Below are 13,140 nucleotides of genomic sequence, written 5' to 3'. Positions count from 1 at the left end.
TAATGATTCTGTGAGCAACCTGCATATATCGTGCGACCTACTGTTTATGTATGACGGTAAATCATTGAAGCCTATAGAAACAGTTTAGAAACGTGTAACTGGCATGCCTGGCTCGTGACTCAAACAACAATGCCAAGCTCAACCAAGGACAGACACGAGAAGGGCCGAGCTGAGCACTCACTGAGTTGACCCAGCAGACATTGAGTAGGCTATGGACTGGCCGGGACTGAATCTGCGGCGCGGCTTACTTTGTCTGGCGGCCTGACGAAGAAAGAAGACCCTTCCCCTCGCGTGAAGAGGGCAGCATTGCCTTACTGACCATTTCTCTATGGCGGGCCGGGAATTATTGTATGGACCGGTGTAGATAATACGCGGAAGGAGATCGCGGATGTTTCGCCTGTGGTTATGATCCCGTTTGTTAAGCCTGACGCCCATGAAATTACACCAGATGATTGCAGCAGAGGTTCCTCAAAGACGAGAGATTATTCATCGGACGGGAATCGCTCGATTCGGACCTGTTAGGACGGTACTGCCGGGCTAAATGCTGCAAAAACTGTCAATGAAATGAGGTGAGACTGCTGAGTATATATACACCTCTTATTGCTGAGTGCTCTCCACCTGTGTTAATTATCTGAACGTGCTCCTCCCGAACCTTGTTAATAAAACATCATTTACTAAAAAAAATGGTTGAGAGTTCAGTTGATTACTCAATATGTCATGAGACAATTCAAGACAGTTTTTGATATTGTCATGGCCAGCACTTCAGAATTTTCAATGGACACACTATTCAGAGAACATTTTGGTACATTTTGTTCAAATGTTAGAGTGTTAGGCCTAAAAGGGAAGTAAGGTTTAGATGTTAGCATGGTTAGTTTAAAAGATAGTTTACTATCTTATCTATTAAAAATCCATCACACTAACATTAACAAATCTTAATAAATACTGTAACAAATGTATATTGCTCATTGTTCATGTTAGTTCATGTTTATTGTTAAGTGTTACCAATTTTTTTATATAATATGGTAAATATGTAAATCAATTCAACCATCTGAACAGCCAGATAGAAATAAAGTAGGTCACGCCCACATTATATCATTAATATCAAATTATTAAAAAATGTCTGGAATATATGATCTAATAATAACACTTAAAACCTGCATCTAAAGAGTTTATGCTTGAGGAAGAAGGCAGGCTCTAGACTTTGTCACTGTCATTACGTAAAATACACTTCATTGAAGTAAACAACGAAACCTTAGACAAAATAGAAGAGAAGACTCCTTAGCTGACGTGTTTAATGACTGTTCCGGTAGATTAGAAGAGGGTTTTATGAGTGTAATCATTATAAATACATAACAATCTCTCAGCAACTCGCACGAAGCTCAAATCAGCATTGCTAGAAGGAACATTTCAAACCAGACCACCTCTAACCATTATTATGGAGTAAGTACTTTTCCAATACAAATGTGAAAAAGTCTAGTCTAATGTAGGAATTTAAAGTGATTTACCAGACTAAACTCAAGATTGTGTAAAAATGTTGTGGCTTAGTTGAAACCGTTGATCATCTGTCCCATGACTGCTATGATATATTTGTATGTAAACCAAAACACAGCATTTGAAACTCTTCATTAATAGATCTTTATTTCTGAATGTGTCAGTAACTCTAGTCTAAAACAACGTCTTGAGAGGCTGGAGTGCCACTTCACCTGGGATCTGGAGTGCAGTACAAATGAACTCAAGGATTTACTGAGCAAGCTGAATTATGTGGACCAGGAAACATGCACTTGGCCGGTTCACTATTACAACCTGCTGGGCTACATCCATCAGACTCTTGGCTCCAACACAGAGGCAGTGAAGCACCTGCACAAAGCAGAAAGTGTGATCCAGGAGCAGGGAACAGAAGAGGCAGGAGTCCAGCTTCAGGTCAATAAAGCAAACCTGGCTTGGGTCTACTTCCATTTGGGAGAGATGGATAAGAGCAAAGGATATCTAGAAGAGGTGGAGAGGCTTCAGCGAATGCATCCTGCTCCACCTGGATGCACTTTACACCCTGAAGTCAGTGGAGAAAAGGCCTGGACGCTGGTGAAGTTTGACATGTCCATGAAGCGCCAGGCGATTGATTACTTTAAGATGGCTTTAAATGCAGAACCAGATAGGAAGGAATGGCACAAAGGACTTGCCATTGCCATGAACATGGAATTTGCACAGTCTGAATTCACTCTAGATGAGATTGTAGAGCAACTGAAAATTGCACATGAAAATGAACCAAATAGTTTGTTACTTTATTCTCATTATTTACTAAAACTGTGCAAACAGAAAAAGGTGTGCATTGAAAGGGAGATGCAAGGTTTACTAGAAAGATCTCTTGAAACTGAAAACCTGGAGAGTTTTCATGTTATTCTCCGGTATTATAGAGAACAAGATTCTTTAGATAAAGCTATTCGAATAGCAGAGAAGGTTCATGAAAAGTTCCCCTCTTCAGTTAAAGCGTTGAAACAATTGGCAGACTGCTACAAATGGAAGGTTTACAACATGAACGACAGCGAGGAAAGGGAGACTTTGGCTAGGAAATCCATTAAGCTCTTTGAGGAAGATCTTAGATATTACCCTCACTCATACAAAGTAAAGAAAGACCTTGCATCGCTGCATTGTTACACACATGAAATTGAGAAGGCAGATGAGATTTACAAGAATCTCCTGTCAGAGGAAAATTATATTTCTCCTCATAGACAGCAGAACTTATTTTATAGTTATGCCCAACATCTAAATCATAATAAATCACAATCCAGAGATTCAGTCTTCTTTTACATGAAAGCAGCAGAAATACCAGTAATGACAGAATGCAAACAAAAGAGTATAAAAGTCCTTAAAAGAATTATGAGGAGGGGCAGAGACCCTCGCTGTATGGAAATTCAGCATTTTCTGGAGGGAATTGAAGCTTCTGATTAAAATGTGCTCTAACGCAACAGACAAGGTATGAACAATGTCCCAACGTCATACATCAATCCTCAAAAATCATTATGGAGGATCTTTAAATTTCACTCAATGCAGAAACTATAATGAAGAAATGGGACAACTATCTTAATTACCAATCTCTAATCAATATACTCTATTCAGTGTTATATTTTGTTGTGTTAATGGACTGTAGATTCCAATATCTGTTCATTGTTTCCATTGATGTAAAAAAAACGTCTTGGATCATATGCTTATTGCATCTAGTTATAACTATTGTTCACATATGAGACAGAAAACCCTTTCGCAACTGCTTTCCTTTGAGACTTTCATTTCTGAAATGTGGATATACAGATGTGTTGCTTAAAGTAGCTACATGTTTCAAATACAAGAATAAACATGTCTCTCTTTCATTTCTGATTAGTTTTTTAGTTTGTTGATAAGATTTACTTGACCTGCTCAGTTGATTTTGCAACTTTGTTTTCAGTGTGCAGTAACATACAAATTAAAACCTTTTTCTTACAGTGTCTTCACAAGTTGAGTACATTTTAAACATGATTTTTCTGTTTTTCATTTTCTTAAGGGGACTTTGTATCTTGCCAGTGGAAAGGCTGAAGATACATTGTAATATTGAATGTTATTTACTGTAATCAGCACAGTTACAAGTCACTTTCAAATAAATGTGTATTGTTGAGAATCACAAGGTATTAAATGTATTTTCAAAAAATGTAAAAAAGAAATTAAAATGGTTTCCCTTCTTGTCAAAAACCCATAATTCCTATCAAAGGCACAATATTGTTCATGACCTTTATCTGAAATACAGGCTACCTGATACTGCTTACATATAGTATCTAATATTATTCTTGTTTCCTTGGTAATGATTTAGCCATATTTTTCAAGAGAGTCTTAAGTCCAAAGAAACCTCCGCTGATTGATGCAGAATTAGGAAAGCTCTATTTAACACATTTGGCATATTTAAAACATTACAACATTCTGCAGAATTCAAAACATTCCCAAAAAAATCAACATAGTAAATGTGGAAATAAAAGAAGCAGATTTGATTTCATCTGGGCCACGAGCTATATCATATTGATAGCAGCACTAAAATGAATAACACTTTTTTGACACTGAATAGGGTGACATTTGATTTGAGTGTTTTAAGGCCAATGAGCTTGACTGTTTGAAAACAGTAGTGCATGTAGCTGTATACACTACTATTCAAAAGGTTGGGATCACTTTTATTCAGCACAGGAACATTAAATTGATTACAAGTGACAGTGAAGGCATTTATAATGTTACAAATGATTTATATTTCTAAACCAATGATGTTCTTTTAAACTTCCTATTCATTAAAGAATACTAAAAAAACTGTTTCACAGTTTCCCCCCAAAAAAATCAGCACAACTGTTTTCAACAAGGTGAGCATTAGAGGCTTCTTTTAAAAACATTAAAATATTACAGACCCCAAACATTTGAATGGTAGTGTACATTATAAATACTTTGACCTGTGAATAAAGCAGTATACATGTAACTACTGGGCAAAGGACATCGTTCATTTGTCTGACCAGCCAATCAAATATCAGCTTTAGAGACACATTACAATATCAAATGAGTATCAAATATGAAACACTTTCTTTTTTAAGCAAACTCATTAAAATATTTGGAACAATGACCGAAGTTACTCTCAAGCACAAAATGTCACCTTTTTAAATCATCAATTTCTAAATAAAATCCTGTCTTTTGGCAGTAGAGCCGTGTGTTTGTGGCAGTCCATCTGACGGATGAGAGCTTTGGATCAGAAACGCAGAATAAACTCTCATATAACCCTGTTTAATTCCAGAGGAGGCACTTTCAGGTTTCTTGACAGCAATATTGCTGTACTTTTCCGCTGCTTTAGAAATCTCCTGTACCTGGTTGTGAGTCAGTTTAAGCAAGAGCTCCCTCTAGTGCAGCGGATGATCACTCTCACAGCAGCCAGAATCACAGCACTGCAGATCAGAGAGACTCCGCTGAGGAAGAATGTAGATGTGTAGGAGCCTGTCTGATCCAATAGCCAACCTGAGAAAGAGAGAGAGAGATTTCATAAAACACTCTGATTTAGTTAAATATACTGCAGGCACATATAAGTGAATAAGCAACTGTATGTGTAAACAGTAACTCCGTAACTACAGTAACTTGTGTGATTGATTCTTGGCATGTATTGGAAAGTTTGTGAGCGTGAAAGAGAGAGTGGGTAAATCTTCTCTGACCTCCAATAGGTGGGCTGATGAGGTAGGGGATGGCGTGGAGGAAGTAAACAACTCCCAGAGCTGAGGTCAGTTGAGTGGAGCTGACAGTGTCAGAGGTCACCACAGGAATAAGTGCCACGTAAGCTCCGTCAAAGTAGCCGTAGATGAGAGAAAAGGGGACGAGGAGGGAAAAACCACTCAGCAGAGGCAGAAAGAGACAGCTCAGCCCTTCTGACCCCACAGCCAGCATGTAACTCACCACCCTATATGGCCTCAAACACCTAAACATAAACACACACAGATACAGATCAAACCACAGAGTTAGATGGGAATTGTTAAGAATTACAGTAATAAACAGTTCCATTAACAGTATTTTTAGTACGTTCAAGGAATTAATAAAAAAAAGAGAAGATATTTTTAACAATACGTAAATACATTTTTAGAATATGTGTTTGTTCAAGCTTCTAATGACATTTCAGTGCTTTTGTCCTTTTTCAGTCGTTGGTTGATAAAGTGAGATTAAGTACATAAAGTATATTTGAGCTAATTAATACATTTAAATATTGCAGGTTTGAGTAATAAACTGAGTTTGCATTTCACCGTTTTTATTCATTTTTAAGGAATACTGAATCTGTTTTTGTGCAAGTCAGATGAGTAAATGCATGTTTAAATGTATTTTGCAATTTCTCTCAAAATGGGAACAAGAAAAGTGTCAGTCAATAAATGGGAAAACAAAGTAACTTGCGTTACTTATTTGACAAAGTAACTCAGGTATTTTGTAGTAAATTTAAAAGCAATGGAAAATGGAAATAGATGGAAAATACTAGTTACTTGGGAAAAGTAATTGATTACTTGTAATGTGTTATCCCAGCACAGTACATTAGTAGACATCAATGTGATTTTAAAGACAGATTACAGTACCACAAATTTAATTAAAAATTGCAAAATATTGCAATTTACGAGAAAATAAGAACAAAAATTTCACAACAACCGTACTTACTTTCTATCAGCAATCCATCCGAAAGTGATAGTTCCGACAATCCCTGACACTCCAAGTATGGACATGAGTAATGCTGCCTGTTGAGGGCTGACGCCTGCGCTCAGTGAATATGGTACAAGATACACAAATGGCACACTGCAACCGTATGCAAGGAACAGGAAGGACACCAACAGCAACAGGAAGTCTGGTATCAACAGGAAGGAATATTCTCTCAATACGGGTTTCCTTATGATAGACCATACATTTTCCTTGGACTCCTTCAGTATGTTTGTGTTTACCACCTTTGATTGTACCAGAGTGGTGTGGTTAGCGTTTGCTTCGGATTTTGATTCTGGGACAGCTGGCAAGTCATCTGATTGTATTAAAGCTGGGACTGAGATGTTCCATTCATCTGCGCTTCCGTTCACGGTCTCTGAGTCTTCAGAGAGATCCTGTCTATGGTTTAGCTTCTCACCGGAGTGTGTATGCTTTGCATCAGAGGGCCCTGACTTATCTGCCTCCATCTGTTCTTTTCCATCCCATGGCATATTGTCAGCTTGTTCTTTCCACCCTCTGTCTTTCATCATTTTATCCGTATCCATATGTTTTACCTCCATTGATCTCTGTTCCTGTGCACTCAATTCAACACTGAGGACTCCATCAGCAAGTTTCACATCCAGCAAATCAACCTTTTTGTTACCCTCCAAGTCCATCTCCTTCTGCCTCCCTCTTTGACCTTCCAAAGGCCTCATAAGAGCTCCACAGACACACAGGTGAGACACCAAACCCCCCAGAATGAGCAGCGCACCCCTCCAGGAGAAGAACTCAATGAGGAGTTGCACAGCCGGTGCTAGTATGAAGGTTCCAATACCGCTGCCTGACATGGCGATCCCGTAAGCCAGCGCTTTTCTCTCGCTGAAGTAAGAACCCACCATGGCGATTGCAGGAGTGTAGCTGAGAGCAAATCCCAAACCTGTGCAGAAAATCAGGAAGGCTAGTATTCAAGACTACAGATATGCATGGCTAGTTTGTTGTAAATTAAAGGTACACCATGTACACTATGTTCAAAATGAACAAAATTTAAAGAATGTGTCAATACATCATCAATCTTTCTTTCAAAACGAGTTTTTGTCTTATCCTGATTTTCTATTATAAAAGAATATAAGCCTATTATAAGTGTTTATATTTTTGACATGATGGGATGGTTTTCACGGTAAATTGCACTTATGCATGTCGAGAACTGAGGGATTTGAAATGTTGTAAAGTGACGCAGATTTGCCGTTTTTATTACTCAAAAGGTGAGTAAAGTAGGCTATTTTATTGAACAGATACTGCCATATTTAGATCATAACAAAGTTCATTAAATCATTATCTTTTGTGAGGGGTCATTATGGTTGCTGGAATTTATTTTCAAGGAAGTACTGTCTATTAATGGGTAAATCTACAGTAACGTCTTCAGCTAGTCAGCTTGAGATCCTTTCCATCTAAACTGGTTAGATCTCTTAAACCTAGTAGTGAAGTTGCCTTTGGCAAATGCAAGCAGTTTTGATTTTTAACTGCTAGAGGGCCAAAAGTTACATAATGTAAAGGGATAGTTCACCCAAACATTTTAATTTGCTGTTAATTTACTCACCCTCAGGCCATCCAAGATTTAAGTGACTTTTTTTCTTCAGTAGAACTGTAAAGAAGATTTTTAAAGGAACATGCCGACTTTTTGGGACTTTAGCTTATTCACCGTATCCCCCAGAGTTAGATAAGTCCATACATACCCTTTTCATCTCCGTACGTGCCGTAACTATGTCTGACGCACCCGCCCCTAGCCTAGCTTAGCACAAAGACTGGAGGTAAACGGCTCCAGCTAGCATATTGCTCCCAATAAGTGACAAAAGAACGCCAACATTTTCCTGTTTACATGTTGTGATTTGTATAGTCACAGCGTGTACAAATAACAAGGTCACATGAAACACAGCCATCTTCTAGTGGCAGTGCTTCGCCTTCTGAGAATATAGTTCCCAGTATGTATATGGTTCAGACTATACAAATCACAACATGTAAATAGGAAATTGTTGGCGTTATTTTGTCACTTATTGGGAGCAGTATGCTAGCTGGAGCTGTTTACCTCCAGTCTTTGTGCTAAGCTAGGCTAGCGGTAGGTGCGTCAGACAGAGTTATGGCACGTACGGAGATGAAAAGGGTATGTATGGACTTATCTAACTCTGGGGGATACGGTGAATAAGCTAAAGTCCCAAAAAGTCGGCGTGTTCCTTTAACTGAAACTGTGGTCCTCTGTGATTCATATAATAGAAGTCAATGGGTGCATTCACTTGGGGATAAAATCCTGAGGATACATTGAGGTCTTAAAAAGCGAAATGATCGCTCTATGCAAGAAACTGAACATTATTTTACACATTTTTTACCTATAATCCACAGCTTTGGCAAACGGTCCTGAGCGTGTTAGCGACAGTGTCGCATAAACATTTATATTTTTGCTTGATTCATTAAAATGTTTGCAATTCACAACACACTTTATACGCCTTTGACTTTTATTTACATTAATAAATTAAAATGAATACATAATCATTTCTACATGAAATCATAATTTAACAGCGCTCAGCTCACATGCGAGGTCGCATACGTCATTATGCAACAGAAAGCTCGCGCTCCAGACCGCTTGACCGTTTGCCAAGGCTGTGGATAAGAGGTAAAAAATAGTTTTAAATAATGATCAGTTCTTGCATAGACCAATCATTTTGCTTAAGAAGACCTCAATGTACTGTCAGGAGTCGCGGGTGTTCATTTTGATTTGTCGGCATATGTTTTGTTTTGTTTTTATCTCAAAGTGACGGCACACATTGACTTCCATTATATGAATCACCAAGGACCACAGTTTCAGCTAAAAATCTTCTTTACATCTTGGATGGCCTGAGGGTGAGTAAATTAACAGCAATTTTCATTACCTTAACATAATAGTTACAGGGGAAAATGCACATGATTATCAGTGTTGTTAAAATATAACTCTCTGTTCGAGATTGAAATATTGAGAATGTTGTGTATGCTGCTGTGTGTGCAATATGTATCAGTGTAGTTGAAATATAACTCTCTGTTCGAGTTTGAAATATTGAGAATGTTGTGTATGCTGCTGTGTGTGCAATATGTATCAAACCTGTAAGAACACCCAGTGTAAGATACAGGAACTCTACGCTAGTGGCCAGTGAGCTGAGCACCAGCCCAGCAGAGGAAAGAAGTCCACCAATCATGACAGCTATACGAGAAGAGAGGCGGTTCCCTATATAACTACCCAGTGGTGCTATAAAGAGAGAAAGAGAAAAAGAATGAGGTGGATTGCATGATAGTGGAAGTTGGTATTATTTTATGACTGATAACCGATTAATGGACAATATTAAAATTCAGTACATGTTGTACTCACATCTTGCATCTATAAATAAAAAAATAAAAAAATACTACACTGTATAATTTTAAAAGCCACAAGTGAATTTACAGTATGACAAAAATATATTTTTGTTTACATTTAAGAGTGTTATTAAATTATTTAATTTCCACTTTAAATGATAGTTAGATTACAGTAATCTAAATGTAAAAAGAGGGGAAATGAGCATTCACAATTAAATATTGACTGATAAATATACATTATCAACCTATACCAATAAAAAAAAAAATTATATCAGCCCACCAACTGATAAGGAACAGATAAATTATTCATCATGCAGAAACATTATTTTTATATATATAAAAAGTATAAAGTGTTAGGTAAAAATAGCTCCTTAAAATCCCTTTTTACAATTAGTATTAACATATGTGACTTTTTTTTTATTAAACCCTACCATTTGTGTGCATTTATATGGGTGTTTATCCTCATGATTAATGAATATTGTGTATGTATGCATCACAATTGATATGACAAAATAATCTAACTGCTTGTAAAGAAACAGTGGAAAAATAAATACCAAAAGATACACCCAAAACCCCCACATAAATAATAAAATGTGTTTCTGTGAATATTCTTTCTCACTGGCAGCCAGATAAATCTGGTTTAGTGTGGACTATGCACTGTAAAACTGTAAACACAGATTTTTTTTTTTTTTAAACAAAGTTCTCCTAAAATCAATATAGTTGAGCTGCTACCTCTAAGTCACAGAGTTTTGCTATAGGGCGAACACTAGAGGATTTTTTTTCGTTTGCCTTATACGGGTCTTACCACACAACATTGTAGTGCAGTCCAGCAGAGAATGAATCCATGCAGTTGCAGAATAATCTCTGGAAAAGTATGACTGGAATTCCACAAAAAAGATGGAAACACACCTGCAACCAGAATGAAAATGGACAGTTTTGAGGAAGCAATATGCTAAAGGTCATCTGTTGCTTACTGCAACATTCATTTTAGTTCTTTTAAGTACAACATTTTCAATCAACATCCAAAACGGGGTATTTTTCCTGGGGTAGTTATCCTGCTTATTGAATGATTCATCTTGGTTGAGTTTAAAGGCCATTTCCACAGCATTTAGTTTAATTTAGTCTCACATTAAAGATGATCTATTATGCTTCATAACATTTTCAACTTCCTTTAATGTGTAATGTTGCTGTTTGGGCATGAAAAATGTCTGCAAAGTTACAAAGCACAAAGTCCACTCCAGAGGGAGTTATTGTCTATATCAGTAAGCACTGTTTCTGATCTCCCTGAAATGCTTCGACTGTCTTGTGTTTTCTTCTAGGAACATACACGTTACAATATTCCTCATTTAAATAATTCCCGCTAAAAGGCGAGGCGTGGTGGAGTTGCCTTAGTACTGTGTTGAAACTCGCTGTTATGGTGAGGGGCGTGCCATTTCTGAAACATGTTGGAAGCAGTTGACCAATCACAACACACTTGTCCAGCTGACCAATCAGAGCACATTACGCTTTTGGAAGGAGGGGCTTCATAGAGACAGAAACTAAAAAGAGCGTTACTGACAGACTGGGAAGAGAGGTGCTGCAACAATGTAAAAAAAAAAATATATTATAATGTGTTTCAAGCATTAAAAACCTATTCTAGTAGACTCCAAAAACAAAATCAAGAGTAATATGGCCTCTTTAAACTGACAAAACAGAGGTGATGTGAGGGTATCACCTTGATTTCTGGTAAGCAAAGAAGTGCATATAAAAAAACGTGTCTGTGGGGAGTCATGAACTGACCTAGTGACCGCACGTGTGCAAACTGTGGTGAGGAAACATCCAGCCACAATCACCCAGCCCCATCCGCCATCCGGAGTGGCCGCTGAATGTGAGTTTTTTTCAGTCATCTCTAGTCCTCTCTTCATCCTCTCCCTCACTCTCTCACTCCTTTCAGCCTCTTGTTTCCTCTTCTGTCCAGTTTCAGCTGGTTTTGTTCTCTCCGGCTCTGTTTGGGACTTATTTACTTGCTGTTTTTCTCTCATTACTTCTGTTCCTTCTCGCTTTCATCTATGAGGAGCTTTTAAATGCCATCAAGTAAAATCTGCACCAGAAACAGAATTTTTTTCAAATGACATTGTCGTGGTTTGGATTGAATACTAAATGTCTCTGAGATTTAAAAAAAAATTGAGACAGAAAATTAACATTCTTGTCATCATTTACTCACCCTTGTGTGAACACACAACTCAGGAGTTACCACTCTATGACTGACTGGTTAGTGAGTGAGTGACCTGGCAAAGAAATAAGAGCAAAATTGTCCTAGGCTGAGTCTATCCTACATATACACTCTGAGATGCTTTCCATGATACAGACAGTGACCAAGTTACTACACACACTAGTCTGATTCAAAGGGAGACGAGGAACAGTGTGTCTATCAATGCCAAGAAAGAGGGCCAAAAACTACTTCATGGGGCAATAGCAGTTACTTATTGCAAAAATTTGTAAACATGAAACAAAGCTTCATTCAATCAACCAACTCCTGACAGTAACCATTACCAGATTTAGATTTTGTCCTGGACTCACCTCAATCTATGTCTGGTAAACCAGATCACAGTCAGACCTGATGCAATGACTTGAAGTCTTTAAATGAAAGACTTAACAGGCCGCCTCACTGATGGAAGTCTTCTGCATGAAAAAAGGTCACAATAACAAATTCAACTTTTTAAAAGAATATGTTCTTTTGACCTTTCTGTTCATAAAAAAAAAAAAAAAAAAACTATTACAGTTTCCACAAAAATATTAAGCAGCTGTTTTCATCTGACATTATACAATGCTATAGTTACAATGATCAATAAATAAAGGAATGTACTTTGCACTATCCTGTAAGTGAAACAAAATAATTAGCCATTGAAAAGTTGTAACCAGTAGAGGTCAGAAGAGTGAACATGTAAAAATCATCATTCTGGATCAATGTAGGTACAAGCTCAAATAATTATGAATTAGCACATGAGTAATAACAGTTAAGTAGCCTACAATCACTTAGGAAGTTTTTCTAAACATACACACAACAAAATACATGACTTAGCTTTCGAAGTGGTCAAAAAGAAGCGCACTTACTCTGAAACATATTTCCCAGTGTACAGAATCTGGAACAGACGAGGGACAAAAACAACCACTGCTCTCCTCCAAAGTGTGGTACACATTGGCGCACATGGCTCTGCATCACTGCGCGGGGTGCGCGCGCGCTTGGACAGATCAGCAGGGCGGAAACTACAGCCAGGCAACGTGAGGTGGAAGTAGAGGGGGCTGCTTGGTCTAATCTACAGTTAACTGCTGTCCTGGGTAGGATATTTGCCATGGTTCCCTCTCACCCCACCCTGTGTGCAAATTATTATTATACAGTGACTTTCAGGGGGGGTTCACTGTTTTAATGGAATTTCAATAAGAAGTTTTCAGGACACAATAGATTGAAGTTCGTTCAAACTCTCTTTTGGTCAAACTCTGGAAGCTTGTGTCCGCTACGGGATATAACAATTTAAAGGATAATTTCGACTTTTTATCTCACAATTCTGACTTTTTATCTCACAATTTATAAAG

The 13,140-nt window shown here is 37.7% G+C and overlaps 2 protein-coding genes across 3 annotated transcripts; one reads left to right on the top strand and one right to left on the bottom strand.

Moving 5' to 3' along the window:
• Window positions 1-528: 528 nt before the first annotated feature.
• On the top strand, window positions 529-3,644 carry LOC311281297 (interferon-induced protein with tetratricopeptide repeats 1-like). Of its 2 annotated transcripts, none has more exons than XM_084394133.1 (2): window positions 529-569; window positions 1,656-3,644. In XM_084394133.1, the coding sequence occupies exons 1-2, from the start codon at window positions 565-567 to the stop codon at window positions 2,944-2,946; spliced, it is 1,296 nt and encodes a 431-aa protein (XP_084250259.1). In that variant the 5' UTR covers window positions 529-564; the 3' UTR covers window positions 2,947-3,644. The 2 variants fall into 2 exon arrangements, with proteins under 2 accessions (XP_084250259.1, XP_084250260.1); XM_084394134.1 differs by lacking the exon at window positions 529-569 and adding an exon at window positions 1,415-1,440.
• Window positions 3,645-3,886: 242 nt separating this feature from the next.
• Window positions 3,887-12,764, bottom strand: slc16a12a (solute carrier family 16 member 12a). Its single transcript, XM_084394132.1, has 9 exons — window positions 12,661-12,764; window positions 12,127-12,228; window positions 11,771-11,834; window positions 11,347-11,647; window positions 10,373-10,476; window positions 9,320-9,463; window positions 6,178-7,129; window positions 5,199-5,458; window positions 3,887-5,007 (listed from the first exon to the last, which is right to left on the bottom strand). Exons 4-9 carry the CDS (start codon window positions 11,586-11,588, stop codon window positions 4,871-4,873), a joined length of 1,839 nt encoding a protein of 612 aa, XP_084250258.1. The 5' UTR covers window positions 11,589-11,647; window positions 11,771-11,834; window positions 12,127-12,228; window positions 12,661-12,764; the 3' UTR covers window positions 3,887-4,870.
• Between the last annotated feature and the right edge of the window lie 376 nt (window positions 12,765-13,140).

Source organism: Rutilus rutilus, assembly GCF_951802725.1.
Source record: "Rutilus rutilus genome assembly, chromosome: 21".
Lineage (NCBI taxonomy): Eukaryota > Metazoa > Chordata > Actinopteri > Cypriniformes > Leuciscidae > Rutilus > Rutilus rutilus.
This window is presented reverse-complemented; position numbering and strand designations above follow the sequence as displayed.